The sequence below is a fragment of the Eleutherodactylus coqui genome, chromosome 2, assembly GCF_035609145.1.
Source record: "Eleutherodactylus coqui strain aEleCoq1 chromosome 2, aEleCoq1.hap1, whole genome shotgun sequence".
Taxonomy (NCBI): Eukaryota; Metazoa; Chordata; class Amphibia; order Anura; family Eleutherodactylidae; genus Eleutherodactylus; species Eleutherodactylus coqui.
In genome coordinates, this window is record NC_089838.1 from 155,672,535 (window position 1) to 155,690,260 (window position 17,726).

Here is a 17,726-nt window from a genome sequence, read left to right on the forward strand (position 1 = left end):
TAACAGTTAATTAAAAAAGTCAATTTGAATAGTGTCCAGGCAGCTATACATGTAAAAAGTTAAACCTTTTTGAACAAAAATTAATATAAGACACTGTCTTATTTTCGGGGAAACACGGTAGTTATACAGTTTCTTGAATGAGGCCAATGCACATCAATGTTGCCTGATATACTTCTGAATAAAAACAAACAAATGAGATAAAGAGAAACAAGGACATACATGTACGGCAGTTCACATGATTTTTGCTTGATGTCTGAGCTTCCTACAGTATACCCATAGATTGCCCTCACCATTCACTGGGATAGAAAAGTGTTTCTAATAAAAAGAAGATACAACAACAAAAAACAGTCATTAGTAAACATCTCCCTGAGTTGCCATTTCCTATCAAAATGTTAAAAAGTTTTTTAAGATGTTGCTTTTATGTTGCTGGGAATGATGGATGATAACCAATATTATCACCATTATAGATCCAACGGGGATTTGCAATGTTGAAATGGAAATGTTATTGGATGTCACTCTGTCTTCCCAGATAAGAACAAAACAGAACTGTTTCATAAGCTTACAGGAATATTCACAGATTTACATTTACTTGTTTCTTCTATTTTAGGTGAACATCCTTTTTGAAGCTTCCTTCACATGGGCGATTTTGTACAGCTAAGCTAAATGCGTCAAAAAATTTAGAACCAATAGAACCAATGGTTTCCTATGGAATCCTTCAGATGAATGATTTGTAGTTGCTTCAAAAAAAAATTGCACCAAAAAAGATAGGACATCAGTGGCAGAATTCAGTGACTGAAATTCCCTGCTGCGTGAAATAATAGGTCTTGACCTATCTTGTTGCAGAAAATTGCAGAAGCCTCCATAGACTACTATGGGAGACTATATGAGGTGTCCAGCAAAGGGTGATTAATTCCCCCTCCTCTCTCTCTGCTGCTGGGAAATTTCTTCTACTCCCCTGCAGAGGAACCCTGGCATCTGCGCTGCTGGGGAATTCCTTTTTCTCCCTTGCAGAGGAACCCCAGCATCTGCGCTGCTGGGGATATCCCTCCAGTGCCGCTAAAATGAAGGGAAACCCTGTGGAGAACAGGGTTTCCCTGAAGCTTTTCTTCATCTCACTCTCCTCCCGGAGCTGCAGCACTTTTTTGCTAAAACATGCAGCTCCCAATCGTGTAAATGGGTAATTTTACCGTTAATTAAACTCAGGACTTGATAGGGGGAATCTCCCACCCGTGCGATTTCTGCAGCATTATCTGCAGGGTTTTTTTGTCTGTTTTGCGCAGCTAACTTCTGCATAATTTTGTAGCCCGTGTGAATGAGCCCTAAATGGATAAGTCTTTATGAATGCTTTTATAGCCTTTTCCAGCTACATGTCTACTGAAATTTGTTTTCTTCAATGCATAGTTCACACTAACCAATCTTTCTTGAGAAGAATTTGTCAGTAACCAGGCTTTGTGTGTCTGTACTTAATGGGTATATTTAGCCTTTAAGTGACTCACTAGTAATAGGTCTCATTTACATGGGTGTATTATGTCTTTGTTTTGTAACCATAGTAGTGCATTAGGGTTTTACTGTACCTCCAAATTCCACTGATTTCATAAAAAGTCATACAGGATTGTTTTTCTGTCTCATTCATAGAAAAAAATGTGCTATTCTCCATTGGGAGTCATGTTCCATATCTTTTCTCCCTTCTATGCATTGCTTCCATGGTAGAACATCTCCATACATACACAACCAATGGATCACAGCATCATCTTGTATGCATCAATACTTAAATCAGACTATTCATTGTAGTTACATATTTAATGTAAATTTGCAATTAAATGGGTTACATAGAAGACAGTTTTTTAGACTGGGAAGACCGCAGGGATCGCTGGGGAATAGGACAGCAAGTACTTCTGCTTCTTCTTTTTTGTAACGGATTTGAGACATTTTAAAAAAATTGTCTTGGACTCGGAAACCTCTTCAAAAAGTTTGTGCAGTTATTCATATACTAATATTTTTTTACATAACATGATGAGGGGATATTGTGTTTCTCTGCAGTAACACCTGCATTGTATAAAGGCAACAAATGACACAAGACAGTAAAAAATTAATATAATTCAGCCAGAATTGGCAATGAGCCTGTGTGAGATGAATCTGCTGATGGAAAGCAGTTCGGTTACCTATTTGTTCAGTCTCTCAGGCTGATAATACATTCAAGCTTTAATTAACCTAAAAAAGTTGTTTCAATTTCCCAGCTGTTAAAAGTAGATAATATTTGATATTCATTTGAATATAAATCAGTGTGTACATTACTCCGTGTTTGGTAACCTCATAAAACATTTCATCCTAGCTTTACTTTAGATCATTGGAAAAGACAGACCGCACACAACACAATGGAGAGTGCAGGAATTTCAATGAGCGCATTTACAGTGATGAATCACTTTGCCTCTTTTCAGATTATTGAAGATGTTAATTATGTGGCAAGCCATTATTCTCCATCCTCAACAAGTTTGAAAGATAATTTATAATTTTTTTTTGCTCAGTAATTGGAAAAAACAGCAACCAGGTAAATAAATAAAATGACAAATAGAGCCATAATGCCATAGCAATGCAAGACTAACAGTACATATTACAGTTGGGAATTTCTATCATCATTTGCTTACAAGCTTCAGATTGGACCACCACATCTAAACCTCGCCAAATGGCCATACATTTCTGACGGCTCTGACCGTTGGACCAGTAATAGGACTATGCACAGGACATAGAAAATGATTAAAAAATGCTTCATATAATTAATGAGGCGATCATGTAATATATTGGAAAATTTCTGTAAGGCTAGTTTCACTAGCTATGGAAATGCTATGGAAAGCTTCAGGCGGCATGATTCGCCGGCGGTTCACCGCCAGCAAAATCATGCCCGTGGACAGGGGGCCTAAGGCAAATACAGCTGTGTAAATTGGTCCTTAGTTGTTGTATTGCATCCCAAGACATATAACCTGAGCAGCTTCTACTCAAATCTCTAAAGAACATTTATGGTGCTGGATCCGCTCCGCACCCAAATATTCTACTGTACATTGTTACAACGTAGGTAGTTGTTTGCCAGTCAGGAAAAACCAATGTGGAGGAGAATTCCCTATGCAGAATTACCGTCAAGAAGAGACATGTCACATCTCTATTTTTCTGTGCATGGATTTGGAATTTGTGTGCGTAAAAAAATCCCAATGAAAGTAATGGGGGGCGGTTTTACCACAGACTTGGTGCAGAATTTGCATGGATACGCTACATGTGTACAGACCACGCTCATACTATTACATTTAAATCAGAGGCGTAACTTGAAGCTCCCGAGCCCCGATGCAAAACTTGTAACAGGGCCCCCAACTATAATGCTTTACTCATAGTACTGGGTTCCCTATATGGAGAAGAGAGGTCTTATGGGCCCCTTAAGGCTCCTGGGCCCGGGTGCAACTGCATCCCCTGCATCCTCTATAGTTACGCCCCTGATTTAAATGAATTTTTGCTTTAAATTCTCTTTAGAATGACTTGCTTTTAGGACACAAATTGCTTTCAGCAAAAGTATTGTGCTCCAATCCCAACGCACCGGCACCTGTAGCGTGCAGAGCAACACAGAGGCATTTAGAAGAAAATATCTGTGTTGACAAATTCCCTTTAATCTCTAACTTCCCCACAAGGTAATTTGTGAACAGTAGGCTGTTAGGTAAACAAGGACATCAAGTTACAGGAACCTTGGATAGCAAATATGAAGCACAACTGACATTAAAACTGGTTAGTGTGAAAGCATTAAAAGCGAAAAGCTTGGCATATAGTACACAGGCGGTAAAGGCTGCTTTGAAGCTGGGAGAAAGTAATTTAATACACATACATTTTGCCAACTTATTAAACAGAGACATTCATATGATATAATTTCTGAATATTCAAGTAGCTCCTGCAAGAAATGACTACCTTTATTACACAGTGATCTCCAGCTGTAAACTACACACTTTTAGATGCTCCATAGCAAAAAATCTAGCTTTAATATGATGTACCTAGCAATTCCAAAGCACAGAGGCCTAGAAGAGTACATAGATGGCTCTACAGCAGCATCATACACACACATATTGCACTCAGTGGCTAAGCTCTGTATAGTCCTCTAGAATATATAGAGGAGGAGAGGGTAGTTGTTGTTAAAGTAATCCCTTAATTTAGGTGATGTTTAAGGGGTATCATAGCCTAATCAATCTGGTATGCCCAACTATATATAGACGATACATCGGAGAAGAAAATGAGAAACACTCAAGTGATGTTTCCAAGCTCTTCTGTTTTATTGTTGCAATGTAAGAGGTAATATATGGTGATAAACCCACAAAATCAACAACTAAACAATTCAAAGTCCACAGTATGTGTGATACTTCTCTCTCAGGATAGGTCATCAATAGTTGATCAGCTGGAGTCCGACCGATCAGCTGAGCAAGCGCATGCTGTTGCCACCGCAAATACACAGAGGTCGGAGCTGAAGAAGCAGAAGTCTCCGCGCCAACCCCGAGCTGCGCCTGCAGTTACAAGCGACGGCCACTACACAGAGGTCGGTGCGTAGACTTCCACTCTGACCTCTGTGTATTTGTGGCACTGACAGCTTAGCTGATCGGTCGGGGTCCCGCGTGACAGACCCCAGCCAATTCACTATTGATGACCTAAGGGTAGGTCATCAGTAGTATTCTCCCTGGAAAACCCTTTTAATTGTGACAAAACTGCATGCTCGGCGTCTGAGACCCTGTTAGTAAAACTACATTACGTGTTGTTTGTACACGTACTTCTTGCTATGCACATGGCACAAATATTATACACACGACACTACTACATAAAATATAATTAAATGCTTTCTCAATATAATTCAATACTTTCCCATAGTTAATAATGAAGCACAGTAGCTGCTGATAAGCACAGGTCCTTCAGGCAGCCGCTCCTATCTGTAGTGCTGCACCTTCCGAGACGTTGCATGGTGCCAACTGAGATGACAGGCTCAATTTGCTTCATGGTAGATGAATGAATCCATTGCTTGCAGAGTGTAACCTGCTGTCAGGTGGGCTGGCAGCGACTTAGGCTGCCTGTCCACGGACGAGTTTGAATTACGTTCCCTGCGGGGAACACAGTGAACGCTCTTTCCTTGCTGCCACCTCTTGACCTTTCACCTCTTCAGGTCCTTCTGTAAAGTCGGCCTCTGCTGACTCTGGTTTGCTGCTCTCTGCAACTTCTTTTATATGACTTTCTTCACTTGCAACTTCTGAGGCCTCTGTTCCAGTCTCTGCTTCTTTTGTGGCTTTCTCAGCTTCAGTAGCCTCGCCTTCTGCCTTCTCTTTGGTCTCTTGTACTTCAAAAGATTGCTCACCCTCCATCTGTTGCTCAGCCCTCACCTTCTCAATGTCTTTACTATTGTTTACAGAGGTGATTTCTTCCCTCAAGACTTTTCCAGTTTTCATAACTGTTCACCTGTAGTGCCCAGGTCACCTTCTAAGCATAATTTGGCATGCTTGTACTCGTATCTCATTTTTAAGATTTTCCAACAGGGTTTTCATTTCTGCTACCGGTTGTTGGAACACGCTCTTGAGTTTTTCTTGTACCAGAGTTCTCTTTTCAGCATCCGTCTTGGTGCTAATCCAGTCCCAGCACCTGCTTGTGAAGCCGTTCTTCTGCATATTTAGCAGACATTGTTTTCTCCTTAGTAAGCCCCTGTTCACATATATTCTCTTTCGTCTCCAGTTTGGACACTATCTGACGTTGGTGACCAAGGGTCACACTAATATCTTCTAATGCCTGCTGAAAACTCGTTTTAAACTTCTCAAGTTTATCATAAGAGGCTGCTTTTTCTTTATTCCCTGGATTTGTAGCTTCTAAAGCCCCATTTACACACAACAATTATCGTTCCAATTTTGTTCAAACTATGGCTTTTGAGCGATAATTGTTGCGTGTAAACGCTTCCATCTTTCACTCTTCGGCTGAATGATGATTTTTAGGTGAGCATAAAATCCATCATTCCACCAGAGAAAGATAGCAGGGACCACATTGTATTCAGCTGAGAGGCCGCCACAGCCCTAACAAAGACAATGCAGCTGAGTGCAAAGTCCAGGCCACATGCTGGGATTTACAAACAGCTGCTGTAGGCTCACTTACATGCAAATGAAGCTGATAAAATGCTAATGGACATTAGTGCCCATTAGTACTTTATGCAAAATGATCGCTAGATATGTCAATCTTTCAATCGTTTGAAAGATTGTCTTTGAGTTAAATGATCCTTAACTCTCTTTGAATTTCTCTCCTTTTCAGCTGCAAGCCAGGTCCGAATTTCAACATGTTTGCTTTATAGGACGCTCTGACTCCCCCCCCCCCCACACACTTTTTTTTTTGGGGGGGGGAGTGCATCTTATAAAGAGAAAAATATGGTACATGCATATATTTTAGTAGTACTGCAGTGCATTGTCTCCTTGTCTACTGAAGAGCTTGTCCTTGAGAACATGACTCCAGTACACAACGGTTGGGATGTACCAGCTCTCCTTTCTGCCCTGGATGACAGCCATTCTTTTCCACTGATGTACTTGTGACCTGTAACGTAATTGCTCTTCATCTTTCTCTCTTAGAAACTATAAGCAGGCTTAAAGGTAATGAGAGGAAGTATCTTGATTTATTGGGACGATGAAACACCTGTTCAGAATAGATCAGTTTCACAAGAAATCCTATTTTTTCAGCTTGTCCAGGGAAAGTTCAAGAGGACAAAAATAATGAGAAATTTGTGCAGCTCATCAAAGAGACTGATACTCTTTAGATTCTGTGCGCTGCGTGCTGTACGGCCCTGGGAGGAAAATGACACTTATGTTCTGGTTTAAGTTACAATGTATTTAGCTCCATCAGAACCGCAGGCCGTGTGGCCCCAGGACCTGTATGTCATGGGGACAGCAGGTTGACTTCTTACCATTAAATGGTGGTACATCAGAGTAGCATGAAAATACTGTGACCAGTCTGCGGCTAAATTATAAGAGTGATTATTTCATTCAGAAGGGACAATACACATTCCCATAATGCATCATTGTTCCTTTTTACTAGCTGTTTAGTCTGCTGATGTTACGAGAATTACCGGCAATTGTTAAAGTTGGATTTGTATGTGGTGGGTTTTCCGGATTTCTACGGAGTACTTTGGCAGCGTTTTTGATTACCTTATAATTGCTTTAAAATGTATTTTAAATGCTTTACCGCAAATCGCAATAGTTTTTCATTGTCCTTTTCAGCCATGTGGCTTTTATAGGTGAAAATTTTGATTTTAATGTGCTTGACCTGTAAAACTGCAAATAAGGCAGATGGAACAATACCTCTACAGCGCCACCTATTGGAAGGCAGCATTCCTGAAAGTCAATGTTAGACTCTTTATACAAGCCTGTTAACAATGACTGGGAATTGAAAACCAAGCCAGAATCCATACGCAGACAGCTGTTTCAGGGTGTTTGCCCCTCATCAGTCTGCAGTAGGTTTCTGGCTTGGCTAGTGAGAGGCCTGTGATGTGGGTCAGGAACACTATCTTTTCTCCTTAGGGAGAGCACCTAGAAGTTGAGTGAGTAAGGAGACTTATAAGGCCATTCATGCTCTTCTGGGTAATATGCAAATAAGGGAGGTGGAACAATACCTCTGTAGCGCCACCTATTAGAAGGCAGCATTCCTGCAAGTCAATGAAAGTCAAGACAGAATCCATACACAGACAGCAGTTTCAGGATGCCCCTGTAAAACTGTATAATGGAAACCCAGCATTAGGGCTGCTTCACACAGGCTTATTTGTGCATGCAAAAATCTGTGCGAGCAATACGCAAGGGGATGTGTGAAAATCAAGGCGGGTGGGGGTGTTGCAAACATGTATGAACAGGCCCTGCGTGCACAAAAAAGTACAGTACAATGCGCAGCCACACTTGCAAATCAACCTCGTTCATAGTGCAAATATGTTGCGTTCAAGTAAGAGCATACGCTCTTGTGAAGGAGCTCTTAGCACAGCTTCACACAGGCATATGCACAATGGCGCAGGCCTCAGTGCAACTTATTTGCGCTATGAACAAGATTGATTTGCACATGTATTGGTGCATTTTACTCTGTACTTGTTGCGCACACAGGCCGTGTTCATTTGTGCACAGCAGACGAACACGCTCTGATTTTAACGGCTATTTAGCCTAATTAGGTCCAGATGTGCTTTTTTTTTCAGGGAATTGCGCACATTTGTAGGTTCCACTTCTGACTTTGACTTACAAATACTAATACAAAATACTGACAAAATTACGGCCACGTGAAAGTCTAGAAAAATATATTTCTGGTGAGAGCCTGCATACAACGTACACCTGAACTCACAGAGGCCATTGCCAACAATCAGCCAGCATTAGTCACTTGTAGTTAACACTGACATCATTAATCACCAGCAGAGAACACACTGCTATCAGCTTTATGATATGGTCACATTCCTGATTGGGCTACTAGAAGGACACAGGTACTGGTGCACCTTCACAAACGCCTTTTACTTCATGTTACATTGGGACTACATGGTAACAAAATGCACATATAGAACATAGTTCTACCACTTGACAAATCACTAGTCGTTCTGCATATGGAATATTAAATGCTGATTTGGGCACAGTGTACAAATACCAAAAATAAGAGCCTGTCTTATATAAATTTTTGCCCCAAAAGTGGCACTAGGTCTTATTTTTGGGGGGGGGGGTCTTATTCTACATACCTAGCAGGCTCGGTCCAGGTCCCTCCCGCTGCTCCCCGAAGCTCCAATATGCTGAGCAGCGGCATTGATTGGCCAATTCATAAATCTCACCTTTACAACACGATGGCTGTGATTGGTGCTTCGACCGCTGCTCAGCCAAGCAATACAGTGCTTGTTGAACCAATCACAGCCATCACATTGGTTCATTGAGCACTGCAGTGACTGGCTGAGAAGTACTCAAGAACCAATCAGAGCCATTGCTTCCTGGAGGTGGGATTTATAAATCCCGTAACTAGGAAGTGATCTTCTGTGGGCGGCTGAGGACGGCATGACGCACGGTGGAACTCCAGACAGCAGCAGGAGGATCTGGACCGCATCTTTTTTAATGTAATGCAGCTAGGGCTTATTTTCCGGGTATGGGTTATATTTCAAGCCTCCCTGAAAAATCAGAGTAGAGCTTATTTTCAGGGTAAGTCTTATTTTCAGGAAACAGGGTAGTTGTGTTCAAAAATAGGTAACCAAAGTAACACATGGAATGGAAGGACTGAAGTAGCGAAATAGATTATGAAAATTAGGGTGATGGTACTTAGTTTATAAAACCAGGTCAATACAAGGATCTCTCCTATGATCTGTTTATACCCAGGACTGTGACTGAAACAAGGGACATCTCTATGTCTAGAGGAAAGAAAGTTTCTACACCAACATAGAAAGGGGTTCCTTACTGTTAGAGCAGAGAGACTATGGATCTCTGTGCCCGAGGGCCAGAATACTCTTCTGAAGGGTGAATTCAGACGACCGTATATCGTCCGGGTATTCACGCTAGCCAATATACGGCGTCTCTCTCTGCAGGGGGAGGAGGCTGGAAGAGCCGGGAGCAGTGCTCTGAGCTCTCGCCCCCTCCCTGCCTCCTCTTCGCCCCTCTGCACTTTTTGCAATGAGAGGAGGCAGGACGGGGGCGGGGCTACGTTCCAGGAATTACCCACACCCCGCCTCCTCTCATTGCAAAAAGTGCAGAGGGGCGGAGAGGGAGTGGAGAGTTGGCAGAGAGGGGGCGGGAGCTCAGAGCACTGCTCCTGGCTCTTCCAGCCTCCTCCCCCTGCAGAGAGAGACGCCGTATATCGGCCGGCGGAAATACGCGGCCGATATATGGTCGTCGGAATAAGCCCTAAGTGTAATAATATTACAAGAAAATTACCGAAGAAGGATTGTTGATCCGGTGATTTGATTGCCTGATTTTGATTTAGGAATGATTTTTTTCCTAAGATGAGGAATAGTAGTATTTGCCTCATGGAAGTCTTAGTCTTCCGCTGGATTGCTGCTTAGTAGGCTAAAGTGTTTGGTTTTATGTCTTTTCCCAGCCTTACAAGCTATGTTACTACAGGTATGTTAATATGTAATACATTCTATATTATACAATCAATCTATAGTTCTGTTTGATCACTTAGGTACAGATTTGGCTTTGGCGGATTTACAGTGTAATTACTGTTGGCATTCCATTGCAGAATACCTGCAGCAAATTTGCCCAATGTGACTGTACCCTAATGCTGGTTTCACACGGGCGAGCACAATATCGGGTCAGGAAACCCAGACCGATATCACGCTCATCAACATCCATTTTACCTGCGGATGCGAGGTGATTTTCAGGCAAAGACATCTCGTATTGCTTCTGTGAAATTCCGATCCTCTTGTGCGAGTTTCACACGCGATAAAGGATCCGAAGTGTTTCTTATTGATTTTAGTGGGAAATCATGCAACATATTTCAGGTCCCATTGATATCAGTGGGCAATGCATTCCATGGAACGCAAAAGAAATTGATTTTTTTTTTCTTGCAACATCGCTCATGTGTATGACTCCATTTAAAAGAATGGAGTTCATATTCGCATGAGTTTTGTGCGTCTCGCAATGCATAAAACTCACATGAGATTCTCGCCGGTGTAAAACTAGCCTTAGAGTGGCTGCACACACAGCATTTTTTTTTTAAATCCGCTGCTTCTAGAACAATTGCCATGGTATTTTTTGTCTGACCTTTTTGCCCAATATCTGCTGCTGCCAGATATTAGGCGAAACTCAACAGTGAAATAACGACACTATTTTTCTGTTTGTGGCATCTTTCTGGCCTTTTGTTGTGTTTTTGGGGTCAGTGGCATTTTTTCCAAACCATATATAAAGCTCTCAATATATTATTTTTTCTATATGCATCTCTATACGGCTTTAAAAACACCGCCACAAATGCTGTAGTTAGCAGTGCAGATTGGGGTGCAGAATTTAGGGTGAAAGGTCCATGAACCGTCAAATCGGTGTAAAAGCATTCTGCATCAAAATCTGCATGTCTAACATCAGGACTTTGATGCAGTTTGGTATCGGAATCGCTGAGGATTTATAATGGCAACATGTAAAACACCCTGAGGCTCATATTAGGGAATTGTTTAAATAAAGGTATCATTATTGTGTTATTAGATCTTCTCAATCATCGGAGTTGATAGAAGTGTATGGCGTCATCGATTGAATTCAGCCAATCATACATCACTTTGCACAAGCCAACTCCGTTTTGCTTTTTTATGACCTGCCTCATCAGTCAGTTTAGTCTGGCATGTTGCTGGTGAAATCTGTAAAACAATATATTCCGTGGCCGACTGATTAACCTCATCCTAGCTGGTCAAAATCATATGTGTATGGCCAGCTCTAGCAATAAGAGCATTCCAAGAATCCAATGCTGGGCTAGAGAGAAAGTCCCATTTCTCATCCTGTGCAGCCTATAGTTAGTGAATCACACACAAGTCGTAAAACAGCTTGTAAACTTTTGATGGATTGATATTAGGACTGGTAGAGATTAGAAGATTGCTGCTTCATCAGGACTCACCCAGTAGAACAATCACTCTACTACCACAAGATTAGTACAGTCAGTGCCCCCATATAGTGTTGTAAACTCATCAAAGCTAAGGGTGTGCCGTCCAGGCGTCTCTTGCGGGCGGCACGCAGCAAATTATGACCGCCTGAGTTCGGTCTAAAACTGTGAAAGGGACACTAAACCAGCACTGCAGCCCCATCACTCGCACTGATCAGAAAGAGATATAAAGCAACTTCTTTCTATCAGTAAGGCCCACTACGACAAGCCTTTACGCAAAGGGTAGCACAGTGTATTCCCTCATGTTTGAAGGGCCACATAATCAGCCTGTTGCGCATATGTCAACACATATTACTGTATTATCTGTGCATGCAGGGCCTGTTCATACGCACGCATGACACCCCTTTTCCATGGAATTGATTGGCTAATAAAGCCTAATGAGATCCAGTTGTCTTCTTTTCCTGCATTTTGCGCAGTGTTTCACCCTTCCCCTTACGTACTTGCGCACCTCCCATACACTTCTATGGGGCCATTGCTGCGCAAGACACAGGAAAATAGGGTAGGTCCTATTTTTTTGCACACGCATAAAATGCAAATGCAAAACGCACTTATGAGAACAAACCCATTGGAATCAATGGGTTCTATTCTCTGTGTTTAGCACACACAGATTATGTGCAAAAAAGTGTGCAAGCAAGGTCCTGTGGAGGAGCCCTGAATCCTATTGATATGCAATTAATTCCTGTAGTAGGAATATCCCTTTACCCCTTTAAAAATGTTAAATGAGGCTGAGCTGTAATATGAAATGGGGTCCATGAACAAAACTGTTACTGCTTATAGGGAATAAGTAAAATGTTATTTTCTAATATTATACAAACCATATATATCTTATGTACACCGCCATAAATGTAGAGTGTTAAGGCAACAGAAATGCAGTATTAAGCTCTCGCTCACAACTTGAAGGTTGCGAGTTCAATCCCCGCTTGGTTCAGGTAGACGGCTCAAGGTTGACTCAGCCGTCCATCCTTCTGAGTTTGGTAAAATGAGTACGCAGCTTGGTAGGGGGTAACCAATAAAAAATGTATCTGAAAGCGCTGCGGAATAAGTTGGCGCTATACAAATAAGATTTATTTATTAACTGCATAAGCATGTAAACATCCTAAAATATAAACACATTTAATGCTTTACTAGCAAACACAAAGCTAATGAAAGTGCCAACTGCATCTGTATGTATTCATCCTATTATCTTCCACTAGCCAATATACTGTCTGTAGGATATTTTTAGTGGGTGGTTGGGGGTGGCTCATGGAGTAGTAGATATGTGTTATTCTTCACAATTGTCCTTGCAAACAACATATGACTTTCCTTCCATAGTGTGATTAATTTTTTCTCAAGAACCGTATTGTAACATCACTAGAACAACATGATGTATGACTCGCATTATGTTTGCGGCACTCACACTTGTGTGAAGCCGCAGCTCAACTCCTCACAGAGTATGAAATGTCACATTGGTCATCCGTCTGAGCCACATCAAACCGCACCATTGTAATGTAGGATAAAAGAAAAAGTGTGAGTTCTGTAAACCTAATCAACGCAAGGACAAAATTAGATTTCAAACCACATGAGACACAGACTATTATTGTTTAATATTGAATTCAGGCCAAGTGTATTACTGTGTGAAGACTCAAGGATACCTATTTACACATAGTGACTGCATTACTTGGCTTCATATTCTCATCTACACATTTGGTTTTTGCTGTTTGTTGTCTGCTCACCGTTTCTGTTGCTCTTCTTCACACAGGTACTTTGCTTCAAGATGCTAAGAAATGCCCCTGCTACCTCAATACTAATAGTCATCTTTGGATTAGTGCAAAATAGCCTGGAACAATGTGAGGATGCTGCTCAGATGTCGGAGATGAACCTGGATCGAAAGTACAACTTGACGTCCTTCACTACTGATACACCAATACAACATTTTCTCCAAAACAAAGGCTATGTATATGTGGGAGCAGTAAATAAAATCTATGTGCTCAATGAAAACCTTACTAAAGTATCCGAATACAGAACTGGACCTGTCCTAGACCATGGAAACTGTGGGTCACCATGTGAAGGATGTCTAAATGAGGTGTCTTCCTCAAACGGCACCTGGCAAGACAATGTCAATATGGCACTACTTTTCGAAGACTTCTATGATGATCAACTTATAAGTTGTGGAAGTGTAAACCAAGGAACATGTCAACGACACATGCTGAACCCCGAGAAGCCTTGGGACATATCAAGCGATGTTTATTGCCTGTATTCGACCCCAGTTAAAAACATTACAGGTTCCTGTCCAGACTGTGTTGTCAGTGAGCTGGGAAGCAAGATCCTGGTAACTGTAAAGGACAGATTTGTCAAATTTTACGTAGGTAATGCTCTATCAAGTTCTCAATCCAATCTTCATTCCTTGTCGGTCAGGAGACAGAAGGAAACACAAGATGGTTTTGAGTTCCTCACAGAACATTCTTACTTGGATGTCCTCCCCCAGTTGCGAGACTCATATCCCATCCGATATGTTCATACATTTGAAAACGGAAATTTCATCTACTTTTTAACCGTACAAAGAGAATCTCTGGATTCCCCAGCCTACCACACTAGGATTGTTAGATTTTGTTCTTCAGATCCAGAGCTACGGTCTTACATTGAGATGCCTATAGTTTGTATGTACACAGAAAAACGCAGAAAGAGATTGGCTGACCGTGAATATTTCAATATTTTGCAAGCGGCATATGTAAGTAAGGCGGGTAAGACCTTGGCAAAAGAGTTGGGTTTCAATGAAACTGAAGATATCCTATATGCTGTGTTTGCACAGAGTAATTCAGACTCTGCTGAAGCATTGAATAGATCTGCTCTGTGTGCTATGTCTATAAACATGATCAATGACTTTTTTGACAGTGGGGCAGAAAAACACAGCCAATGCCTGCAACATTTCTATGGACGAGACAACAACCAAGCTTGCATCCAAAAAGTAAGTTTCATATATTCCCTCAATTCACGTTCTACTAAAATTAAACTTGGTAAAGCTTCATTCACATTCAGTTTGCAGTCTCCATCACAGATTTCTGTTAAAATGCAGGACATAATAGCACAGCATGCAGCAGATCTTGTTTGGAAACATGCAAGAGTGTATAACGGAAGCAGGACAGGAATCCATTATAGTCACATCTGGCTTTACCATTGTTTGGCTCCTACAACAGAATTAAAGAGTGCAAGTCTGAATGAGCCCTTAGTAAATTTTGTTGCTGCGAAAGAAGTCAATGGAGAATACTGCTAATGTAATTCTATGTCCTGTTCAAGGCAATGATTTGGCTCCTTTTATATCTATCTATCTATCTATCTATCTATCTCATATCTATCTATCTATCTATCTATCTATCTCATATCTATCTATCTATCTCATATCTATCTATCTCATATCTGTCTATCTATCTATCTATCTATCTATCTCATATCTATCTATCTATCTCATATCTGTCTATCTATCTATCTCATATCTATCTATCTATCTATTTATCTCATATCTATCTATCTATCTCATATCTGTCTGTCTATCTATCTATCTATCTCTCATAACTATCTATCTATCTCAAAAAAAGGGACACCTCTATCACAATTAATGTTGCATGATAATCAAAATTGACAAGACTGTTATTTATGTTTTTTGGAGCGGGGAGTTGTTTTTTATTTTTGCTCAGTATAGGCCTTATGCACACGGCCGTGATGGGCTCCGCAAGCGGAATTCCGCAGCGGAGTCCGTCACGGCGCCCTCCCAAAGACCCCATACTTGCCTCCGTATCTACTGCGCGAAGTCCCGCATGACGCGCCGGCAGTGTCCTGTAACGCGCCGGCGGTGTCACATGACCAGCCAGCAGCATCATATGATGCGCTCGGCGGTGCGCGTATTTACGCTATACTTCCGCTGTGCTACAGAAGAGGTATAGCATGACGGGCGGCTTGTATTGTCTACAATGGGAGCCTCCCGCTCGTATACACGCAGCAAATAGGACATGCTACAGGTAATTTCATGCTGCGGAATTCCGCAGCATGTACATTGAGCTATTAGGTTCAATAGAACCTAAAAGCTGCAGTGAAACGCCGTGTTCGTGGGCATTAGGCCATAGTCAGTATTTCTTAATTCAAGACCTATTCACAAGACAAACTGGTTTTTATTTCTTATTTCCATTAGTAGTTGCCTATTGAGATTGTGGGGTTGTTTTTCAACTGCACGTAAGGCATGTATTGCACTTTTTAATGGATTTACAACATGTAAAGAAAGATAAACATAGAATGCAATGATTTGAAAATCTTATCTAACCACATGATATTCGTAATAGAACACATATCAGAAGATGAAAGGGAGACGTTTTTCCATTTCATAAAAAAAATTAAGGCCCAATGCCCACAGCCATATTTGCACTGCGGGATTCAGAGCAAGACTTCGCCTCTGGATCCCGCTGCAAATACTGCCTATGGGACATGCTATGGAAAACACTTTTCAATGCACACAAGTGGAAATCTACTCAGATTTTTCCACTCGCGGGAGAAAATCACAGCATGTCCTACTCTAGTGCGAGCCTCTCACGGAAGGCTTCCATAGTAGTCAATGGAAGCCGTCCGTCCTGCAGCAAGTCGCAGCAGATCCACGTCATCTCTGGCGCAACTCTCTCCACTGCACACGTACAGCGGCGCGCCAGCCGGCAAATCCATAGAGCAGAAAGAAGACTTCAAAACAGGTACGGGAGGGTCAATGCGGAGGCACAGGGCCTGATTTCACTGCAAGATTTCGCAGTCGGAATCCGACCCAGCCTTATGCATGAGGCCTAACTCATTTAGAAATTGATTGCAGCAACGCATCTCAAAAAAAGTTGAGGTATCAAAATCATTGCATTCTATTTTCTTAATATTTATTTACATTTAACACAACAGCCCAACTTTTTTCAGAATTGGTAGTTGTAGCAAATGTGATCAATTTTAAAGCTTTACTGCAGCACAGATTTACAAAATAACAAATCATATTGTCAGCTGCTTGCCATATAATCTTCATATGTATAGATATCGTACATGAATTAGTATGTTTAGTAACCTGATTTTGCAGTAAAATTTCATAACATGATCAAAATATCATATTTTGTTATATAGGTGGCATTTTCTGTCTGCCCCATTATTCCCTTTCTTTAGGCCATATTTAGAAAGCCGTTATACTCGCGCGAGACACACAAGAGACACATGGAAATTCAACCCATTATTTACAATAGATGTATTATGGCAATTTATGGCAATCTTTCTCTATCAGCTACGCTATGAGATAGAAAAATCACAGCATGAGCTTTTTTGGGGGTGAATTTTGCCCATTACTTTCTATGGGACCACAGAAAAATTGCATTGCACTCGAATGCAAATGTAATTTTCGTGTAAGTGTGATGCAACTTTTTATTTTTCTTATTGAAATACCATGCGTGAGAATGACACCAACCGCAATGTGATGCATTTTCCCCAGACCTACATCACACTACTAAAGCCTTAGTTTGTTTTGAGTGCATGCTATTTCCATCAGGGGGCATTTATATGGGCAATTTTCTTGTTCGCTTTCTGTGCATTGCAAGATGGAAATATATTCCATTATTTTAAATGGGTCTATTTACATGGGCGATTTTCCTCCTGCAGCATATCTTAACTTTCTACTTAGGAATCACACATTTTTCCATGCGAGTTTTATGTGACTCTGAAGCAATTCTTTTTTTCTTCCAACGGGAATAATGGGCAATTTTCATACACATTTTTCACGCACGTGAAAATCGCAATGGCAGCAGTGTGATGCGCTACATTCGTCTTGCAAAACCCATCCCACACACATAGAAAATCGCAGATTTGCAAGTGCAATATAGATCCAAGTTTCTCGGTCTGTAACGACCCCCTATGGCACCGTCTAGGCCATTGTATGTACTTCTATGTAGGGCAGTGTGTGGGTCGGCTTTGAGATTAGGTTGGGGATACTGCTTATTTATGTTTAACTTGAACTTTTAAACTTTACATTTTGTTTGAGAAATGAGACTCCTGTGTAAGGGATAAGGGGATTGGGTTCCCTTGTGCACCAAGAAGCTGAGGTATGCTCCTGACTCCATCTATTA

General features: G+C 41.3%; 1 protein-coding gene across 1 annotated transcript in view; it reads left to right on the plus strand.

The window, feature by feature from the left end:
• MET (MET proto-oncogene, receptor tyrosine kinase) overlaps positions 1-17,726 on the plus strand; it is a 131,502-nt gene that overhangs the window by 13,336 nt on the left and 100,440 nt on the right. Inside the window, exon 2 of the mRNA XM_066591808.1 lies at positions 13,361-14,566. Coding sequence (XP_066447905.1) covers positions 13,376-14,566 — 1,191 coding nt within the window. The 5' untranslated portion in view covers positions 13,361-13,375. The remainder of the gene's footprint in view (positions 1-13,360; positions 14,567-17,726) is intronic.